At 39.4% G+C, this 21,936-nt stretch overlaps 2 protein-coding genes and 1 long non-coding RNA gene across 4 annotated transcripts; 2 read left to right on the plus strand and 1 right to left on the minus strand.

The window, feature by feature from the left end:
* Window positions 1–1,254: 1,254 nt before the first annotated feature.
* red (LysM peptidoglycan-binding domain-containing protein red) lies at window positions 1,255–18,104 on the plus strand. 2 transcript variants are annotated; one of them, XM_064694126.1, is made up of 5 exons: window positions 1,255–1,435; window positions 2,873–2,973; window positions 14,100–14,297; window positions 16,470–16,996; window positions 17,059–18,104. In XM_064694126.1, the coding sequence occupies exons 2-5, from the start codon at window positions 2,926–2,928 to the stop codon at window positions 17,321–17,323; spliced, it is 1,038 nt and encodes a 345-aa protein (XP_064550196.1). In that variant the 5' UTR covers window positions 1,255–1,435; window positions 2,873–2,925; the 3' UTR covers window positions 17,324–18,104. The 2 variants fall into 2 exon arrangements, with proteins under 2 accessions (XP_064550196.1, XP_064550197.1); XM_064694127.1 differs by lacking the exons at window positions 1,255–1,435; window positions 2,873–2,973 and adding an exon at window positions 13,750–13,862.
* On the minus strand, window positions 1,399–2,182 carry LOC135436508 (uncharacterized). The gene is made up of 3 exons (XR_010437540.1): window positions 2,029–2,182; window positions 1,534–1,615; window positions 1,399–1,449 (listed from the first exon to the last, which is right to left on the minus strand). It is a non-coding gene; the product is annotated as an uncharacterized LOC135436508 (long non-coding RNA).
* Window positions 18,105–18,779: 675 nt separating the features above from the next.
* IFT54 (intraflagellar transport 54) lies at window positions 18,780–21,156 on the plus strand. Its single transcript, XM_064693926.1, has 4 exons — window positions 18,780–19,094; window positions 19,151–19,224; window positions 19,281–19,324; window positions 19,384–21,156. The coding sequence occupies exons 1-4, from the start codon at window positions 18,957–18,959 to the stop codon at window positions 20,940–20,942; spliced, it is 1,815 nt and encodes a 604-aa protein (XP_064549996.1). The 5' UTR covers window positions 18,780–18,956; the 3' UTR covers window positions 20,943–21,156.
* The last annotated feature ends 780 nt before the right edge of the window (window positions 21,157–21,936 follow it).

Below are 21,936 nucleotides of genomic sequence, written 5' to 3' on the forward strand. Positions count from 1 at the left end.
TAGAAATTGAATCATAACGGTTTTTTACCTTCCAGAACACACCTGGCAACAGAGCTAGATATGCCTATAATTATATATTTTTTTATTTTTGCAAAAGTAATTGAGAGCTGACGCATTTTGTACACACAGCCAGCCATTAACCGTTAGTGGGTTAGTTTAACAGATAGTCGTTATCGATATTGTTGATTTTGTTCGCTTTGTTTTGCAAACTAACAGTACATACAACACGAATTGCCTTGTTCGACAGCAGGTGGCGCTTATCTTTGATAACAAAAAGAAGAAAAGATAGTCATGATCAAAGAGCAACAAATCAGTAACAACAATCGATGAGTATTTCTAGTCTAGGTAAACAAAATTCCCCATTTCCACTTACAAACTTACATATCAAATAAAAAAAACCCAAACAGACACAACTCTTTGTTTACAAAAGCACGCTCTTCTTAAATATGCATTTGTAAATAGACAATTGCTCGGCTACACTCAGAGAAAGTGGCTATAATAAGCTGGCATTTCATTCATGAATATTTTCTAAATGCTGTATGAATTATTTTCGATTTCAAAATTTGATTGTGAATTTTACCAAAGTAAATTTCTTTACCTAGAATTTTATTTACGAACAAATTTCTCAAAGTGTATTCATATTTATATGCTTAAGGAGTTGCCGGCATGCTAATTATACGAAGCTGGCGTTGCCAGACGACGCAGCAACTGGACGAAGGGCAGGCAACATATTTCTTTTGCATGAAGCGACGACCTGTTGCTTGAGTGTTAAATCCCCACTCATACAAATTCTCAGAAAGTGTCAGCGACAAGTGGATTTCTCTTTGATTACATGATAACAACAAAAACAAATACTTATCACTTGAACGAAATCTGTGATGCGTACATATATATGTATGTTTGGGTGTGTATTGGGCATATTTCGTGAGCGTAGGCGTCGAAGAGAACACAAATAAACAAATGAAATACACATGTGTATGCATGTCTGCATAACGTAGTCCAATTCTTGAATTGCACGCAGTGCTGCTCTCTTTCTCACTCTGTCTCTCTCTGGCGCTCGCTCCAGGCAGCCCAATAAGGCGCACTGTGCAAATGAGTGAAAGAGCGCCAGAGCGTGGGAGCGGCAGAACGTACGCGCGAGAGCGTTTAGGTTTCGTTTGTTCGTGCTCACAAGCTTTGACGCCGATCGTCGCTGTCGCTGTCGCCGTCGCCGCATCAGTTGGAGCTCACTGGGCTGGAGTTCAGTCAGTCAGTTGTTATCGAGCGTTACTTGAAGCTGGTTGGCTGCCCACTGCCAGGCTGTGTGTTGTTGTTAGTATTAGTGTTTAGTATTAGTCGTGTGTGCGCGCTGCGAAAATCTGAGCTACCCCCGGTCCTCCCGACAGCACCGCTCGCGTTGTCGCCGTCACCGCCGTCTTTGCTGCCAGTTTTATTTGTGAGTGCCAGTGACTGCCCAAAAAAAAAACAGAAAAAAAGAGGTTGCCATTAAAATACAACTACATGCATAAGTAAAAACAACTCATACATACATACATGCAAAGCGCGCATAAACCGTTTCAGTTGAAACTTCAGTTGTTGCCAAGCGACGCAGCAGCAGCAGCGGCAGCAAGAGCATCTGCAACAAAAACAAATGTACAATTAATAATTATATATTACGCCCACACACAGACATACACGCACACACACATGCAAGCCCATTATGTATGTGCATTGACATACATGTGTATTTATTGTATACATTTCCATTGTGCGCTGCATAAGCGACAAACAAACGGATCGTTGTCTCGCAAAAAAATCTTAACAGCGGCAACAACAACAACAGCAACAAAAAATTAAAATAATAATAAATAAATATATAATTTTTGTAGATAAAAACACAACGTCAACTGCAAAAGATCACGAAATGAGGTACACGCGTTGTTGTCGCTCGTTGTCGCTTGACGTTGTCGCAGACGGAAAACAAATTCACTCACTCACACACACACGCACACACATTACACCTACATCCGCACACACATACGCACACACCTTCACACTAGTCGCTGGAGATTTGCACAAGTGCAAAGACAAAACGATTTCTTTGGGTTTTTTTGTTCCATCTTTGGCCTTGGTTACCATTATATGTGTGCACATACTCACACACACACACATATACAGTTACAGTTAGTCACCCATACACACACACACACACACTAATAACTGCAACAGCCGAAAACCTAACCCTGCAGAAATTGAGAGCACAAATTCGTATTAGAATTAAATGACAACTACAGAGAAAGGTCTCTAAATGAGATGAGAAACATAATTGAAAACCGATGAATATCTAAAAAGTATTTTATATTGAATCAAAAAAAAAATAGAAAGTATATTGTTGCCATTCTTTTTAATTCTCAAGATTTATTTTTTGAATAAATTTGCCGCTTTTATTAAAATTGGATCCCCTTTAGTCAAAGCGACTGCCCAAAGTAGGTCACTTTTTTTTCCAAAATGTTAGCAAAAAGATTGGCAAAGTTCGTTAGTAGAGCTTTTACTGTACTTATAACAGGTCACATATAAATATACATAAGTTTTAACTGCAACGGCGGAAGAAAATTCGAATTCATAGAAAAAATAAACTGAGTCTAATTGGAAAAATAAAAACAGCGCCAAGAACAACAACAACACGAATATCCTCATCTAATCATAAAAGCGTTAAAAATCGTGACCAAATTAAAAAAAATAAATAAAACCCATTGATTTATGGTCGAAAAATAAATCAACAACATTTCCAATAAAAAAAAGAAAAAGAATCATACGACCGACCGGCGATAAGTGAGAGTGAAGTGAAATATTTATTGTACATACTTAGAATACTTTACGTTCTTCCACGCAGATCTTTCATAAAGCCAAACAACAACAACAACAACAGCAACAAAATACACGGAAATGGATTACATTGTAAAGGCCTACAAGGACTGGAAATTGCATTCGCAAGTAAGTAGAAACGAATAAATAAATCAAGGCGATACGCAAAATGATTGAAGATCATTAAATAATATATGCACACATAAATATCTCATATATATGACACAAAGTATTATAAATGGGCCACTTTGAGGCTGAGTTGGGTTAGGATCGTGAACTGCAAGTATTTAAATGTGTTCGCAAAACAAAAAATATATATCCGACTAGACGATGCCCTGCAATCAGCTGCGAGTTGGGGTGTAATACTTTCCTCTGCTTCAGATCATAAAAATTTACAGTCTTTAAGAACTTCTATGTTCGACTCCGAAAGTTCTCAATTTAAGTGCTTAAAGAAAGCTATTTGCTTTATTAATAATAAATAAATTAATATCATTTTTGCTATTATTAATATTTTCTAAAATGGGGTATTTTTTTTAAAGGAAAATCGTCTTAGATTTGAATGCATGGCATATTTTTTAGAATATTTATCGATTTCGGTTAGATTAGAGAAGTTAACGATTAAAGAAGTTATCGATAAAAAAGATAAGCTTGTAAATTTCTTATATGAGAAACTCTCCGTTGCAAATTTGATGTAATTTTGATTAGTAAAATCGGTATGAATTATCAAAGATAGAAAAGTTAACTTGATCTGCCAAATAATACGATAAGTAAAATTATAAATTCTCTGACTCTTAGGGTCCCTGAGATCTGCAAGTATCGGTTTATCATCCCAGTTAGTAATATATATATATACTTTGAGAAAAGCGAGATTCCTTTGCTTTTGACTATTACATCCACTTGCATATAAACAAAACACCCTCTTGAAGCCACTGTCAATGTTTACAGGGTATTGAAACGACTGAAAGTCCCACTTAGAGCTTATGTTCTAGGTTAGTTTAGGCCAAAATGTCATCTCGAGTGAGAAGTGCAAGTCAAGGTGTTTGTTTGTAGTAAAAAACGAGCAAGAAGGTCGAAGTTTGAATACCCTTGCCGAACGTTTTCATAATGCTTTGCTCATAGGGGAAAATAGTTAATGCCGAGTATGGTTAAAATATGTTGATAACAAGTAAAGAGATCGGCGATGTCTCCTTCTATGCGTAACACATTGCGAGACAAAATTCTCATACCTTCAGCAAGGGTATCAAAAGTCCAACTAATTAATGTGAAATAGACGCAGGTAAATGAATCAACGAACACGGCTCGAACACGGATTCAGAGCAAATTAAACTTTTGCAATGCTCTTTGTTGCAAACATACATACATACATATGTGTGTATATATGTATATATATGTGTGTATATGTATATAATTCGTATATAATTCGTGTAGGTAAGCAATAGTATGAAGTCATGCCCAGCTCGCGGTCGTTAGCTCTTGGTTCGGTGGCTTAAAGCCAAAAGAGCAGAAAAAGAATGTATATGTGTATGCATGTGTGTGTGTGTGTGTGTGGCAACAATCAGCCAGACAAAGTCAGAGTCTGATCTATTCACACACACACACACACACACGTACACACGCACACTGCAGCAACTGTCCGAGGTGCTTAACCGCATTTAACAATTTGAACCAACCTCTGGGGCCAAAAGCAGCCGCAGCCGCCGCAGCAGAAAATAATAAATAATTCTCATGAAACACGATCGTGTCGAAATGGTCTCGCATTACCCAAGAAAAACAACTTTGAATGAAGCTTTTTTCTATATTGTTTTTTTTTAGATTTTCTGTCTAAAATACCCTGTAATCCTTGAAAATGCCTGAAAATGGGCGCCTTGCAGTTGTTCAAAATATATTTATATATATATATATTTTTTTCAATTAAATTTATTTTATTTTGCGCTGGAATCGATCAATAGTTTCAGATCTCTATCAAAAAGGTATACAAGATATTACTAATATGTAAATTATATGATATTAAAATAGAGGGATATTTACAATGAAAGGGAAGAAGGAATACCTCCATAAATAAAATGATTCGCCTCATAGATAGGTGATAAGAGGCGCCTCTCTCTGAAGAGAGTATATTTACTACTTAGCATCCACATTTGAGTCGGTCTGGTCTCACGCGTCGTCTCCTGTTTACCCGAAATATCGATAAATATCGATTTTCAGAGATGACAATAAATTTCATGCGTAAAGTCATATTCTTACTCAATTCACCCTAGGCTTGAGTAAGGGGTATCTCCCAATTGATCACTTTTATTAATCGAAAATCGATAAATATCGATTTTTAGCTTATGTTTTTTAAGTCTATTTCAATGATGACAAACAATTTGCTATGTTAAATCATATTTCTACTCTATTAACCTAGGCTAGAGTACTGGGTATCTCCTAGTTGAGCACTTTTATTTCTTTTTGTACAAACGCATCGACTTCAGTTTACCCGAAATCGATAAATATCGATTTTCAGCTGATGTTTTTAAAGCCTATCTCAAAGATGACAAACAATTTGTTAAGTAACATCATATTTTTACTCAATTAGCACAGTCTTGATTAATGGGTATCTCCTAGTTGAGCACTTGTATTTCTGTTTGTACAAATGCCACCAATGTGTGCAGCTTGGCTTTGGCGCTGGCTTTGTGGCTATGTGCCGGCTGTTAGTGCGGATCGTGGCCAACGAACCAGGCGATGAGTAAGCCGCAAGTTGCCAGCCGCCAGTTGCCAGTTGCCAACATCGTCGCACATCTGGCCTAAAGCAGCGAGTCAGCCAGCCAGTCAGCAATGCGGCCAACTTGTGCGACTCCGTCTGAATTGCAAATGAGTGCACGAGTGAATAAAGCCAAATGCATTTATGTATTTGCGCTGCCCGTGCTCATTATACTCTGTTCGCGCGGCGTCTCAAGCGAGTATATTGGTTTTGTCGTGCCATCTACCTGAGAGCAGTAAGAAAACAAAACATTTTTCATCCAAATCAAGTAGCTCAATTCACAAAATCTTTAACTCTCCCAACCAAGAAAATCATTAGTAAATCATAACTTAAAGTAAGCACATTTTTCTCTTAAATCAAGTATGTGATTATATTTTTTACTTTTCCCTTCATTTTCCCCGACAGCAAAAAGGAAACAGAGAATTTTGTGCCTAAATCAAATAGCTCCATTCACAAAATCTTTATCTTACCCGACCAGAAAATTTATTGCTCAAAATATTATTTTTTTCATTTATTTATTTGTTTATTTCTATATTTACTTTTTTATTTATTTATTGTTTATTTTTTTATATATTTATTTATTCCTTTATTTATTTAATTATTTCTTTATTTATTTTGTTATTTATTTATATATTTACCTATTTATTTATTAATGCTCGGAAAAACGAGTATCTTGCTAATGACTTAATACATTAGGTGATGATAATTAAATGCTGAAAGCCTTAATTACAATACACAATTTTCTAAAAGCATCACCGACACGATGAAGGGAGTTTATTTTAAATTTAAACTAAGAACAAATTTATCTTAAATCAAGTGTGTAATTATATTTGTTACTTTTCCCCTCATTTCCTTTGCCCCTCTCATGATAGAGAATATAGAGGAGAGCACATTCGATTTTCATAGTTTTTTTTTAATTGCGAACAGAGTATGGCGCAGTCGGTTGCATTCACTTGCAAAATGTTGTGCTGCCTTTGCCAGTTGTTGCCAGTTGTTGCTAATTAGGCCAAAGCACAAAATACATATAAAAACTCGAAACTGCAATTTTATGCTCTTTGTTGGTTTTCGCAATTCTGAAAGAAAAAAACGCGCGTGCTAAAAATATCCTTAGCCTTGGGCGTGGCATCTTCAGCTCGACGGGTTCAATGCCCAAACCTAAGCCCAGGTCCAAGTCCAGGTCCAAGTTCCAGCTTAAGAACAGGCCGGTTTTTCAGTATCCAGTTGCCGCCATTTGCTTTTGGCATTTAGCCTCGTTAGAGGCTCAACGTACAGTGAAAACTCTACTAACAAAAGGTATAAGAAAATGATTCATTTGAGAAATTTCCTTTATATGTACATATATTTATTTATATACTAGTCGGTATTGCCCGGCATTGCTCGTGGAACGTTGTGCGCTAAAAAATTTACATATTACCTTTCCACTTAGCAAATCTATCCATCTTTACCTCCACCTCTATTTAAAAATATGTTTTAAGTGCATCGAACAAAGAACCAAGTTGTGGAATCAACGGTTTCGAACGAATCAATCAATCAGTCAGTCAATCAGTCAATAAGTCAGTCAGTCAGTCATTCAATCAATTAGTCAGTCAATAAGTCAGTCAATCAGTCAATCAATCAGCCAGTCAGTCATTAGTCAGTCAGTCATTCAATCAGTCAATAAGTCAGTCAGTCAGTCATTCAATCAATTAGGCAGTCAATAAGTCAGTCAATCAGTCAGCCAGTCATTCAGTCAATAAGTCAGTCAATCAGTCAATCAATCAGTCAGTCAGTCAGTCAATTAATCAGCCAGTCAGTCAGTCAGTCAGTTATTAGTCAGTCAGTCATTCAATCAGTCAATAAGTCAGACTGTCAGTCAGTCAATAAGTCAGTCAATCAGTCAATCAATCAGCCAGTGAGTCAGTCAGTCAATCAATCAGCCAGTAAGTCAGTCAGTCAATCAGTCAATGAGTCAGTGAGTCACTTATTAGTCAGTCAGTCATTCAATCAGTCAATAAGTCAGACAGTCAGTATATCATTCAGTCAGTCAGTCAAAAAATAAGTCAATCAGTCATTCAATCAGTCAGTCATTCAGTCAGTCAGAACAAACAGTTTTTTATACAGAGATATATATACAACTGGGATGATATATCGAAATAAAAGACAAACTTATTTCATTATTTCTGCGACACTTTATCTAGCAGAACGAAACCTTTTGGCGTTGTGGGGTTGTCCGCTCAACAGAGCCTTCACTGTACTTCTACTAGTGGCATAATCCATTGCGTCCGCCCTTCAACTAACGCTCGCAATGGGCGCAACTGGAACAAACTCGTTTATCTCTGCTTGCATAATGACATATATTATGCCTAGCCTCGGAATTTCAATAAACCCAAATGAAAAGATATGCGGGCTGCCCTGGATTTGGGGTCCCTTCTCGAGGCCCCTTTCGGTTAATTAGCATATTGTCTCTCTCGGGGGTATATTCAGGCTGAGTCAGAACTCGGTTAAAATTGATCATTTTCGTAAGATCAGACTCTCGAGCTGATCCATCAGCTTGGGGCTTGGTTATTGTTTCCTGCTGCAATTCGCTTTTAGCCGGTTTTTTTTTGCTGGGCTTTATGCTTGACGTAGTTGTTATTAACCAAGTTGCTATATTTAGGTTTTTCTTAAGAACGCCGTTGAACCGGTTTCTGTGAGGCTTACATTTGAAATATGCTTAACAGTTATGATTATACAAAAAATTGAAATACAAAAAAATGAAACAATCATCTAAATATTTCCAGGCAGCTATCATATACTATTTGCTCAATGACAAGCCCCGATACGATGTAGTATCAATGCCATAAACGTGTTTTTCTTTCATTTCATCAGCGACACATTTAACGATATCAATAGGAATTGTGGCCCTTTGTTCGGCGCATTCAAGAATTTTCCTTTGTTTAGCTATTGCTTCTAGACGGGATCAATCACATTGTAAGCCACCAATAAATACTCACAAATATTGGCTATAAATAAGCTGCTGGCCTTGCACTTGTGTCGCCACATTCACAATCTTATCGCCGAGCTATTTTGACCAGCCAAAGTTTATTATAAAAAATGGGGGGGAAAAAAATAAGACAATAATATGGAATAAATCAAAATAATAAGCATTCCAACGATCTGATGTCAAAAATAAATTAAATTCCCTCAACAATCAATCAAGCACTCCAGCTGATTGATTGTGATGGATATAACTAAATAGATATCAGAACCTAACGGCATATTAGCATTAACGTAAGCATTTAATTGATTAGAATATTCAAAACGCAGCCAGAATATAGAAATATGAGTATATATGAGTATATAAAAAGTTGCTCAGTAAGCGGTTAAACCACATATTGACATAAACAGTGAACGCTCCAATGAGCGAACAGTGCGACTTTTGATGCTTCAAATATGTTAAACAAATTGCAATAAAATTCACATTCAATACGATATAACAAATTCCCGACTAGGCGATACCCTTAATCCTCTTCTACCAACACCTGCTTTAGCAGTGATAAAAATAATATTTTAATTTATTTTATATTCATTTTGTGTTTTGTCTACAGAAATTCTTCAAATTTGCGCTAGCTGCAGCAAACACGTGTCAATCTAAGCAGACATTATCCTTAATAACTTTTGTGTTTCTTAACCGATCTTGTTGAAATTTTCAGCAGTAGTTCCTATTGTGCTATAGAATATTTGTATATTCTCAAAAAGTCAATTGCATTAAAATTGTGGCTTAAATTGGTGGGCAATACAAATTGGTTGAGTTGGAGATAGCTATAAAATGAAAGATGCTTGATATATATATACTATTCTTAAGATTCATGTCAAGTTTGGTGACTGTAGCTTATATAACTTACGAGATTTGCTCAAAAAACTGGAATTCAGATTGACAACTAAAATGATATTAGTCAGATTTCGAAACGGTTGGGGCGGATTCGTTATCAGCGATTTGACTGTACGCGCATTTCGCAAAAAACCACAACAACTGATAAATACTATGCATATTATATTATTTAATTGTATTCTTCTCGAAACACCCTTCACTTTGATATTTAACGGGCCGTTAAAATGGCATTTGCGAAATGGCATTTTGTCGAAAGGCACTTTGGAAAATCTCATAGAAAGTCACGTTGATGATTATATTGCACGTAGCCGATGTCCACTAACGGATACTACGTAGTAGCATACTATATCTGTATATATGTACTATTGACTATTTAGCTGGTTAACTGGAGGAGGCGATGACGTTGCCCTTCAATTGGACAAACAGAAAGTTAAACAGCTTAATAAACAAGCACACACAGAAGCTAGAAGCATTTACCTTTTTCAGTGAGAACCCATCCATTTAATTTATCAGAAAATATATGTGTAGACATATAAATAAACTTAATGCCACTTAAGATTCTGGCACTTGACTTTTGGTATGGGGCCTTTGCATTTTCAAGTGCAACCCGGGTTATTATACAATTGATAGAGCGCAACAAGTTGAGCCCGGGTATAGAGAATGTCGGAAAGTGATATGCTAAAAGTCCCAGCCACGATAACAAACATGATGGAGCATATGAACTAGGTGTTTACTATGGTATTTCGGGTATCATAATGGCCCAAGGAGGGAGTGTCAATGGGTAAAGTACAAGCTCATTGTTAACTGAGTAATTCTTGACAATCTTTGTGGCACTCGTATCTAGTGGTTCATATCAGTTAATTAAACATGTTACCCAGAAAACGTTTTAAATGCCCCACTGACTAGAGATGGGCGCGTGACAGATTCTCAAAACACAACACGAACACGAGACGCACGCACGCTCCGAAATGTAACTAAAACGACACGCATAACTTTTTGCAAAAGAACAAAATACTTTATATTTATTTCTTTACATTATTTCTTTATATTTATTTCTTTACATATATATCTAGAATTTTAACTATCAGAGAGTGCAATTTGCAATCGTGCCTGTTGTTTGGCTTGAAATAAACAAATATTTTCTTTTTTGTTTTCTATTATTATTTTACAAAAAACTTTAAAATTTTATATTTTCATAACTTTTAAGCTATTTTCTATTTCCTATTTTCGTATTATCAACACGCACACATCTAATAGTTTCATTTTTAGCACGAGCACGTCGTGTTCGTGTCACGACAGACAACAATAGACGCGCCCAACTCTGCTTTAGATCGTTCTACGCACACGACTAATATTTTCATTTTCGGCACGAGCAAATCGTGTTCGTGTCACGAAACTCTAACTCTGCTGTAGATTGATCCACGCGAACGTCTTATATTTTTTTCTAAGCACGAACACGTCGTGTCACGAATGAAAACAAGACACGCGCCCAACTTTGCTTTAGATCGTTCTACGTACACGTCTAATATTTTCTTTTTGAGCACGAGCACGTCGTTTTGAGTTCGTGTCACGAAAGAAAGCGAAACACGCGGCCAACTCTGCCTTAGATCGTTCTATGAATACGTACATATATGTATGTTAATAAAAACGTCCATTCCCATAGTTGTCATGCATAATAATAATATCTAAATTGATATGTGTAAGCTTCTTATATTTGTGTCACGTACGACGAAGTGGTTCAGATTTGTTTTGGCTTTTGTTGCGGCTGTTTATCAATTTGCAATTTCCTATTTTGTTGATTTTAATTAATACTAAAGATAGTGCGCCGCACTACAGCTGCTGCCATAAAGTAACTGTTACTTAAATTCAGCCTTCGACTATAATCCATAAATTTTGACATACTTCAACTACAACTACAGCAAAAAGCGCCCATAAGCAACGAAATTGAAATAGATTGCAAGCGATATCATTAAATTTATGGCTTTTGCCATACGAATACGAATATTTATGTGTATGCGTTTCTGTTCAAAACGCCGTTCGATTCGCTTAGCAACTTTTTCATTTGGCCTCTCGAGATTTCCAATTAACTCGACGTGACCTTCCAGAGTTCGTCGAAGTTCTTTGGTTAACCAACCATCCGGCGTAGTTCCCAACCGGAGACCGAAACAAAAATTAGTGAGTCACATGTGAAATTCGGTCTGTCTGTTATTTCCATTTAGCGACTTTTCAATCTAAATCTGTGCAAAATCACACGTTTGTCTTTTGATAGACATAAACAATTAAACAATAAATAATTATCACATCGCAATTGACCCGTCTTTTGCGCCGGCCAAATAAACGCAAGCACTGAAAAGTCCCCTTCTAAAACACCCATTGAATACGAGTCGAAAGGGGTATAATGGATTTATGTCTATGCAGAAGGGAGTATTATAATTTCCTAAGCAAGCACTGAAAATTCCCCTTCTAAAATACCCATTGAATACGAGTCGAAAGGGGTATAATGATTTTATGTATATGCAGAAGGGAGTATTATAATTTCCTAAGCAAGCACAGAAAATTTCCCTTCTAAAGTACCCATTGAATATGAGTCGCAGCGGGCATAATGGTTTTATGTATATGCAAAAGGGAGTATTAAAATTTCCTAAGCAAGCACTGAAAAGTCCCCTTCTAAAATACCCATTGAATATGAGTCGCAACGGGTATAATGGTTTTATGTATATGCAGAAGGGAGTATTATAAGTTCCTAAGCTAGCACTGAAAAGTCCCCTTCTAAAACACCCATTGAATACGAGTCGCAACGGGCATAATGGTTTTATGAATATGCAGAAGGGAGCATTATAATTTCCCAATCAGAGGCAGGTAATTATAAAACTATCGATAAATTTCCCCTGCTTTTGCGCAATCGATAAGCATCGTCTCACTAGTTTTTTTTTTCTCAGAGACATACAGTTATTTGTTAGTATAGAAGTACGAATCTTTGCTACAGGGTATCTCTGGTTGGACAGTGGTTGGGCTTAAAATCTTTCTTTTGTTTGTTTCTTTTATGAGTGCTCATCAAAAGATCAGTTGTGCACAGCATGGACAATTTCAAGTGCTTTCACAGCTGATGTAGATATGTTTATATATATATATATATCTGTATATACACAGAAACAAACGATATATGTGCATAAATATAGCGAAATCCAATTGAGGGAAACCCGGCGCGTGACTAGCCTCTGCGATTTGTGCATGTCAATGACCGTTTTGTTTTTTTTTCATATTATTTCAAATACAAATAAATGTAGATCAATGCGAAATTTGGGTGAAACTGTTGAATTGCCTGTCGTCTGATAGTTGGAGAATTCGGTGCGCTTATCAGTTGCTCCATATCAGCTAACATTTACCGTACATACAAAAGAGTGCTCTCCCTTTCTCTCTGCTGCATGCGAATGGTAACATATTGCTATTGCAGAAAACACTTCGACAAGTTGTTGTTGACCTTAACAGCAGCTGCCAATGCAAATACACACACACACACACACACACGCATGTGAGTGTTTGTGTAGTTTCTTGAAGTGGCTGCCAAGGAAGTAATTGCATTTAGCCACGTTAGTACGCTGGCGATAATGCATTAATATTACAAATTTAATACTGAGATATCATTAATAAATAAAGTCACATGTTAATTAAAAGTCATGCCGGCAATTCGATTTAATATTTTTAAATATACTATGCACCAGCTGCTGCCGCCGCCGCTTGGCTTGTTGTTTGTCTTTCTTGAGTGGGTCGACAGCGAGCTGCTGCTTTGTCCAAACAGGTTTAAGCCTAACAACAACAAAATACAATACATTGAAAGGCGTTTACGTTGTTGGCTATCACGTGAACAAATTATTATTCGCCCTCGTAAGCAATAAAAAACAATCGCAAATTAGCATGCGCTCGAAACAAATGGCAACAAACAAACACGCGCTCAACAATTACAATTGCAACTCTGCGCAGCATAGCAATCGATAACATTTAAGCGGGGTATCAATTAGTAGGCGTGACACGACGCTAATGCACTTTGTGTGGCTTAAAAGAAAACGGTTTATTGTGCTCGAGTCGACAGCTCCAACAAGTGCCCATCTCTAGCGTGTATTGTATACTTTGGTATATTTGGCTTTTTGCCAATCGAGCGCTACGGTCACACTGACATCACAGCACAACACAACAACTTGTAAACACGTAGTAAACGCAACTGTAAATCAACGTTAGCGAAAAATCATAAAAAAAAAATAAATTAGAAAAACAGCAGTGAAATTAAATACTTGCGTGCATACATTTTAAATAATGCATTTTTTATTTAGATTATAATGTGCCTTTATTTTGGCATAACAGTTGCAATTGCATCGGTTTTGTTTTAGCTTTCGGTTGCGCTTGGCTGCAGTTACCTGCTGGGGAGTTCGGGTGAGTGTGTATGGGGGGAGGGGAGGGTGGAGTGTCTCATAAAGAAATCACTGAAATTGCCTCCGTGCTATTTATATTTATAGGTAGACATATATGTATACACACACACACGCACACAAATGTTTGTTACGCTACAACAATGACATCACAGCTGTTGTTGGCAGAAACAAAACGAAAAATAAAGACACGGAAACATAATTAACACTTTCTCCTTTCACTTGTTCGATCCAATTGCAGTTTCAAGAGATCGTGCCTGATATGGATGACACCGAATTCATGTTCAACGAAAAGCAATCGATACGCGACTCCTCACGCACCCTCAAGAAGTATGGCAGCACCTGCTGCAACAATCTGAGAAATAATGAAATTCTCATACGACACACGGTGGAAAAAACGGATACACTGCAAGGAATTTCACTCAAATATGGCGCCACGGTATGTGCTTAAACAAATAAACAGTTTGTCGTTTAAACAAATTATATACAGTTAGCAGTGCTGCCAGCTGTCGCCCACAAAATGTAGCCAAATCTAACGGTAAAAATAGCTGAATTAGCTGTGTGCGCAAAAGCGATGCCAAGAAATAGCTAAATCAGCCAAAAACCGCTATAAAGTAGCTGTAAGGGCAAAAAATAGCTAGAAAATAGCTGAACGTAGTAGAATTATGCTAAACGTGAAAATAGCCGAAATAAGCTAGAAATTAGCTGAACGGGCAACACTGCAAGGTATGCTTAATCGATTTGAAAAATGGCCTAAATTAGCCAGAAAATAGCTGAACTTAGTAGAAATATGCTTAATAGAGTTGGCCTAAAAATAGCCAAAATTAGCTGGAAAAAAGCTGAACGCATTAGAAATTTGCTTAATCGATTTCAGCCAAAAATAGCTAAAGTTAGCTAGAAAATAACCGAACGGGCAACACTGCAAACTATGCTTAATCGATTTGAGTTAAAAATTGCTAAAATTAGCCAGAAAATAGCTGAACGGGCAACACTGCAAGGTATGCTTAATCGATTTGAAAAATAGCCTAAATTAGCCCGAAAATAGCTGAACGTAATATAAATATGCTTTATAGAGTTGGCCTAAAAATAGCGAAAATTAGCTAGAAAAAAGCTGAACGTAGTAGAAGTGTGCCTCATCGATTTCAGCCAACATTAGCTAGAAAATAGCCGAACGGGCAGCACTTGCAAAGTATGCTTAATCGATTTGAGCCATATATGCAGTTCACTAGAAAACCCCCCCCCCCCCCTTCACCCGCTAGGGTGCACGTGTGTGATCCGCTTGCAACTTGCAATGGCTTCTTTTTAGCTGTCGTGTGGCACGCAAATTATTTAAAATTCCAATTGTCAGCTAACTTTCAACTTTATCGATTTAATAGCCTGCAAGGCTTTAAATACATTTCATTATTTACGAGCTGCGAGCCACGCTTGACACTAACTTGGCCAAATAAGATAGCAACACAATTTAGACATGGACGGGGAGTGGTAAGGGGAGGGGGGAGGGGGGGTAGAGGGTGCTTATCAGATGTGTTATCGCGCAAACTGGAGAGAGAAATGCTGCAGCCAAATGTTCATGACAGTTTGCTGCATATGATTTATGTACAGTTCAGCAGTCACGAGTGCGCGCCCAGAATCTAGGCTAATATTTAAGTTTTTTTTTTCTAGTCAACATTTGATCAGCTTCCACACAGATAAGTTGTTGGCATTACATCAGTATTAGTTTCATTTGGTTCATTTACCTTGTTGTTGGCCCAATTAATCATTGTGATTCCAAATGACTCAAGCACGGGCTGTGTCAACGCAGCCATCAATCAGACAGACAGTCTATTAGCTTGTCACTCATTAAAATGCATATAGTATACAGTGAAAGCTCGCTAGAGCGAACAGCGATTCGTTAAGCTGATATCGGGAAATGCAAACAAATTTTTTTTTAAATTTCCCATAAAAAGTCGCTTATTGTCACTTATTTGACATTTGCTTGTTAACATTTAATTTAAATATACAATATTATGAATGTACAGTGAAAGCTCGCTTGAGCGAACAGCGGTTCGTTCAACAGATATCTGCAAACACAAAGCTATTTTTGAAAAAATTTTAAAATTCCCCATGAAAACTCGTTTATTTTTTTTAAAAATGCAATATTTTTATAAGTTCTCCGGTAGAAAAGTTAGTTAAATATATATGTATATATTTAATATAATTTGCTGAAGATATTTAAAAAAAAAACATAACCGACTCCTCCGATAGAAATAGATGATATATAGGTACGATAGGTAAAAATATCTTGAAGAACAAAGAAGTTGCCTATGCAAAAATTTAAGTTTCGACCGATAGTTCCTATGGCAGTTATATGATATAGTCCTCCGATTCATGATGAAAGCTTTAAAACTGAGAGATTAGTTTATGGTCAGACGAACTAGATGACTATAGAGCCTTAGCTGAACGAGAATATATATATTATATATACATATAAAGGCCAAGAAAGAAAAGAGGCAAGTAAAATACAACAAGGTAGTCTAAGAGGGGTGTCTGCTAGTCGAGTCTCGACTGTAATTGATTAGCTTATATATATAATATATTGATATAAATTTGTCCTTTTATCTACACATTTCAGACGGAACAAATAAGGCGCGCGAACCGTCTGTTCGCCTCGGACAGTTTGTTCTTGCGCCAGTTCTTGCTGGTGCCCGTGGAGAAGACGTCACCCTACTATTTGCAGGCAAATGGGGCTGACCAGCTGGCCGATGTTTTGGCCTCGCCGCCGACCACGCCGGACGCGAATGTGCAGCGCGAGGCGCTGAACAATGCCAACAATTTGAGCTACAACAGCGGCGGCAGCGGCGGCAGCAGCAACAGCTGCAACACAAACATCTCGTCCAGCTCGTCGAGCACACGTTCCGGCCAGCTGCATAGCACACCGCGCCCCTATTCAATTGCCGGCGAGCTGCTGGTCCAGGCCAGCGACGAGGATCCGGCGCTGATGCACAATCACAGCGCCTGCAACAGCAAGCAGAGCAAATCCCTGGACTCTGTGGCCGCAATGACGCCCGAGGAGGAGAATCGCAAGTGCATGAATGACTTTCTCAACAAGATCGACAACACAATATCCGAGTCGCGCAAATACGTCGAACGCTCCAAGGAGTAAGTGCCTCTGCTTTAACAATAAATATGCCAATATAACGTGTCCTTTTCTTTTCTGGCAGCCTGGTGAACAGTCAGAGCGATGCGGAGATTTGCATCAGCCCCACAACCGATGTCTTTTCGCAGCGTCGCAATCAGCAGCTAAATAACTCCTACAAGAACAACAACAACAACAACAACAATCGTCCGCCGCATCATCAGAGGCACAGCTCCACGGGCAGCGGCAACTCGGACACGGCGCAGCTTCTGAACACAACACAAACACGTCGCGTGCAAAACTCATTGAAGCGCCTGGAGAAGCAGCAGGATGATTTCTTTGAATTGTAGCAGCTGGACGCGAGATTTTGTTGAGCAACAAAACTAGATTTAATTACTGTGAGACGCGAGAGCGAGAGATAGAGAGAGCTAGAGTTAAAGAGAGAGCGAGAATTAATTTTACAAATTGTTTTTAATTGCGGCGCACGAAATGCTGCGCTAAATGTAAATTATAGATACGTACACACACACACACATATATATACATACGTACCCTACCTATATACTATATACATATATATATAATTGTGTATATATGTTGGGCAGCGCTGCGCTATTTAAACCTGTACTATATACTATATATACATGACGACGCGTTTGTCGAATGTTTCTCTTTTTTTGATCTTATTGTTAGTCCCAATCAATGTCAGCCCTTTGTAATTGCCGCCAATTTGCTTGCAAGCCCCCTAAAATATGTTTATTTTCTCTTTTGTATGATTAGCTTTAATTACACTTTAAATGCCTAGTTTAGCTATGAGAATTATTAATCTTAATTCACACACACACTTAGTCGTTAGTCTCTTCGAGTTCAAGCGCATAACTGACTGCTCTTTGGCATAATTGTGTTTGTCACATTTAATTGGCCGCTAAATAACTGTTTAAATCGAACTTGTAACTTTTAATTATAATTTATTTGTTAGTATTCTTAATGTTATTGTGAAAGCATATTACAATAATTGTGCAAATCGAGACACAATTCAGCCGTCACCTTTCCCAAGGCCAACTAAACTGCAAATCAAGTTCTATGAGAAGATTTTATAAACAAAATAAAGTAAGAATGTGTTAAAAAAAATTGTTCACCATTTTGTTTAATAATCTTTGGATATATTGTTAAGATGTTGACATATTTTTTATGTATATTATTTGTTTAGATAAAATGTAGCTTAGATTCCGAATCGGATGACTTAATCTATGTATAATGGAAAATTCGCTTGGTATGAAACCTTTTCCTAATATATTGAACCTTTGGAAAATGCATCCCTCCTTGGTGGAAATGGAGGTCAAAGATTTGGTAGGTGACGTTTCGAGTTCAAATTCATTTCCAAGGATCTCTGATTCCAACATTTGGAGCTTTATTCGTAGCACTTTAAACATATTTTTAAATAGAAGTGTAGACTAAGATAGTACGGATCGATTTCGACTTTCCACGGGCTTTCCCCTTAGTGAAAAGCTAATATCTAAAATTTGTAGCACAAAAAGTTCCACGGGCAAAGCCGGGCAATATCCGCTAGTAATATTATATAGTTGCCATAGGAACGATCGGCCGATAATTAAGTTCTAGTATGGAAAACTTTTTTTGTTTATCAAAATAATAATAATAATAATTAAATCATAATATTATATAGCTTTACGGCTCGGTCGAAAAATGAATTTTTGTCTGGCAAAATAATTTGGTTTGCCTAGATATTTCAACTACGAGCTTAACTTTCCGAACATATCCGCCAAACCTTAAGGCAAGGGTATTAAATCTGCCTTACTTTTTCATTTTTAACTTTTACGGATTCTTAACTCCTGGAATTCTTGTTGACGCACGCGCAGCTTGAGCTGGCTTCTGCCGGGCACAGGTTGCCCCTGACAACGAGTTGGGCCAAACAATTGGCCGAGTTGTTGTTGGGCAACTTTAGAGGCATTTTAGGAGGCGAACATGTCTGACCAGGAGCTGGACGCAGCCGTGATTAAGGCCACGCAGCAGAGCCTGGGCAAGTACATAAAGAAGCCGCCGCTGACGGAGAAGCTGCTCAAGAAGCCGCCGTTTCGCTACCTCATGGACATCTTCACGGCGGTAAGGCTCAGCTATAGAATTCCTGAAAGTAGCTCAGCATTTTTTTCTCTGCGTAGTTTATAAGGGAAACGGGCTGCTTTGAGGGTCTCTACACGCCGGAGGAGCAGCTCTTCGAGAACATCAACGATCGGTAAGACAACGATCCAATCCTTAATCCATGGAATCTAAAAATCCAAATTTTCACAGCAATGCCAAGACGCGCTTTCTGCAAAAGATGATCGATGTCACAAGTGAGTTCCGGCCGTAGACTATATTGTATGCCCCATCTAAATTGGGAGATTCGTTTCAGAGCTCACCACGAAGCGGGAGCTGAAGGTGCGCACCTCCAAGATTGTCGCCGGGCACGAGCCGAAGCTGACCAACGAGCTGCTGCAGGCGATGGCCAGCGTGATGGAGCAGCAACTGGACTGGCGTGATGCAGTGCAGCAGGTGCTGGCCAGCGACCAGAGCGAGCCCAAGCCAAACAAATCCGGCGACAAACCGAAAGCGAGCAGCAAACAAACGTCGCCAACTGCCAAGGAGCAGCTCACGCAGCGCAGAGAGAAGCGCATATCGCCGCAGGAGCAGAAGCTGCGCAAGGCCACAGATCAGGCAGCGCGTGCCACGCCCACCGAAAAGGCGCCGGCAGCACAGCAACGCCGGCCGAAGGCCTCGCCGGAAGCGCCAAAACCGAAGCCAAAGCTGAGCAAGCAGAGCTCCAAGCAAAAGAGTCCATCGCCCGTGAAGCCCAAGCAACAAGCTTCGACGGAGGGGGAACAGGCGTCCATGTCGCCAGCACCTGCCGTCAAGCTTGCCTCACCAGCGTCCTCGCCCAAGGCAGGCGCCGTGAAGAGCGCCTCACCCAAGGCCGAGCCGCCGGCAGCTGTGGAGCCGGTCAAGGAGCCGCCTCCAAGTACTGCGGCAGCTGAGCCCGCGGAGCTGGAGCTGGAAAGCCGCAAATCCTCCAGCAAAAGTCGACGCTCCAGCGCTAGCCAGCGACAGGCCGTAGTCGAGGCGGTCTCCCCGGACCCGGCCAAGTCCCCCAACGAGGAACAGAGCACGGCCTTAGCCTCGACTCAGCCGGCGGACGCCAACAACAACAGCGGAGAACCCAAGCGGGAGCGTGAGGGCACCTTCACGCGCGATAACTCCAAGGAGTCAAATGGCCCGTTGACACGTCCGCGCACCTCGTTGCGTCCGCCCAGCGCCCGGCCGGCCTCGGCACGGCCGGGCGCACCGCGACGACGGAATGTGGAAATTGTGCTGCAGCCAAACGATCAGCTCAAGATGAACGGCATCAATGTGAAGCTGGAGACGTTTGGCGATTTCGATGATGACGGCGAGAATCTGGTGGTCATCGAGGATGCCCACGCACATGACATAGATGCGGGCACGGCGAGCGTTGGAGCTCTGGATCCGGAGGCTAATCAGGGTCGTCTGGTGCAGCAAATCCTGGAGACCCAAAAGGAGCTCGTGCAGCAGGGCACCGACTCCGGCAAGGAGGAGTCCCAGCAGAAGCCTCAATCATCCGCCACGCGCCAGAGCTCCGCGCGCCAAATGAACGATCTGCGCGACATCATACAGACCCTCACGAAGTCAGTGAATCCTCTCGGCAAGCTCCTGGACTTTATACCCGAAGACATCGATGCCATGCAGCTGGAGCTGAGCATGTGGCGCGAGACATACACCCAGGCCGCGGCGGAGCTGAAGCGAGAGCGAAGCCTCACAGCGTCCGCCACGGAGCCCATGAAGCAGCAGCTGGTCAACATCGAGGCCAGCATTGGCGAGTTCAAGGAGCTGGTCGACGAGAGTCGCCACAAGATCCTCCAGAACAACGAGCGCATACTCAAAATGCTAATGGAGCAGTGAAATGTTGTTTTTGTCTTGTAGTTTTTCGAAGTATCTTTAAATTGGAATACGCCGGGTAAATAAAGTAGACTTTCTCGAGTCCAAAAATGGCATTTCTTCTTAAGATCAGAGTCAATTGATCCGAGCAATAGACATAAGAAGATCTTAATATGATTCTCAAATAACTTTTGCAGTGTGTATAAAGCTGATCCGTCGGTAAACAAACCAGTTTCATACAAGCTTTTCACCAATTTTCCACACCTGCGGGTGGAATAGTGGAATAGCAACGAGAACGAAGGGCTATCTTCGGCACGCCGAAGATTTAATACCCTTGCAGACTGAACCTCTTATTTTTGCCCTGTTTGGTCAATATATCTTGATAAACAAAAAGTTTTCTATACAATAACTTAATTATCAACCGCTCCTTCCTATGGCAGCTATATGATATAGTGGTCCGATGTTAATGGGATTTTGCATATATATAAGGAGCATACTAAAACTTATAAATGCCGAGTTTGGTCAAGATATCTTGAAAAACAAAAAAGTTTTCCATGCAAAGACGTACTTTTCGACCGATCGTTCCTATGGGCGCTACATGATATAGTGGTCCGATGTTAATAGGATTTTGCATATATATGAGGAGCAAAGTAAAACTTATAAATGCAGAGTTTGGTCAAGATATCTTCATAAACAAAAAACTTTTTCATATAAGAATCTCATTGTCGACCGATCGTTCCTATGGCAGCTATATGATATAGTGATACGATCGAGTCGGTTCCCACATATGTGCTGCGTGTAACAGAATAAGAGACTTCTGCAAAGTTTCATAAAGATAGCCCTTAAACTGAGACTAGTTCGCATAGAAAAAGACAGAAGGACATGGCTATATCGACTCGGCTGTTGATACTGATCAAGAGTATATATACTCTATGGGGTCGGAGATGTCTGCAAGGGTGAAGCTTCCCAGCTCTCAATTAGGTCAGTCGGTGCGTCAATCTGTCAGTCACAAGCTCAG

The sequence above is a fragment of the Drosophila montana genome, unplaced genomic scaffold (assembly GCF_035044405.1).
Source record: "Drosophila montana isolate Dmon_TW-CO22-7 unplaced genomic scaffold, ASM3504440v1 contig_3733_1, whole genome shotgun sequence".
NCBI lineage: Eukaryota > Metazoa > Arthropoda > Insecta > Diptera > Drosophilidae > Drosophila > Drosophila montana.

What these genes read in the sequence shown, in the direction of transcription:
- IFT54 (XM_064693926.1), top strand. Translation starts at nt 18,957, where the DNA reads ATGTCTGACCAGGAGCTGGACGCAGCCGTGATTAAGGCCACGCAGCAG. An exon ending in TTCGAGAACATCAACGATCG is followed by an intron (nt 19,225 to 19,280) that starts GTAAGACAACGA and finishes AAATTTTCACAG; the next exon opens with CAATGCCAAGACGCGCTTTC. An exon ending in AAAGATGATCGATGTCACAA is followed by an intron (nt 19,325 to 19,383) that starts GTGAGTTCCGGC and finishes GATTCGTTTCAG; the next exon opens with AGCTCACCACGAAGCGGGAG.
- red (XM_064694126.1), top strand. Translation starts at nt 2,926, where the DNA reads ATGGATTACATTGTAAAGGCCTACAAGGACTGGAAATTGCATTCGCAA. An exon ending in ACTGGAAATTGCATTCGCAA is followed by an intron (nt 2,974 to 14,099) that starts GTAAGTAGAAAC and finishes ATCCAATTGCAG; the next exon opens with TTTCAAGAGATCGTGCCTGA. An exon ending in CACTCAAATATGGCGCCACG is followed by an intron (nt 14,298 to 16,469) that starts GTATGTGCTTAA and finishes TACACATTTCAG; the next exon opens with ACGGAACAAATAAGGCGCGC.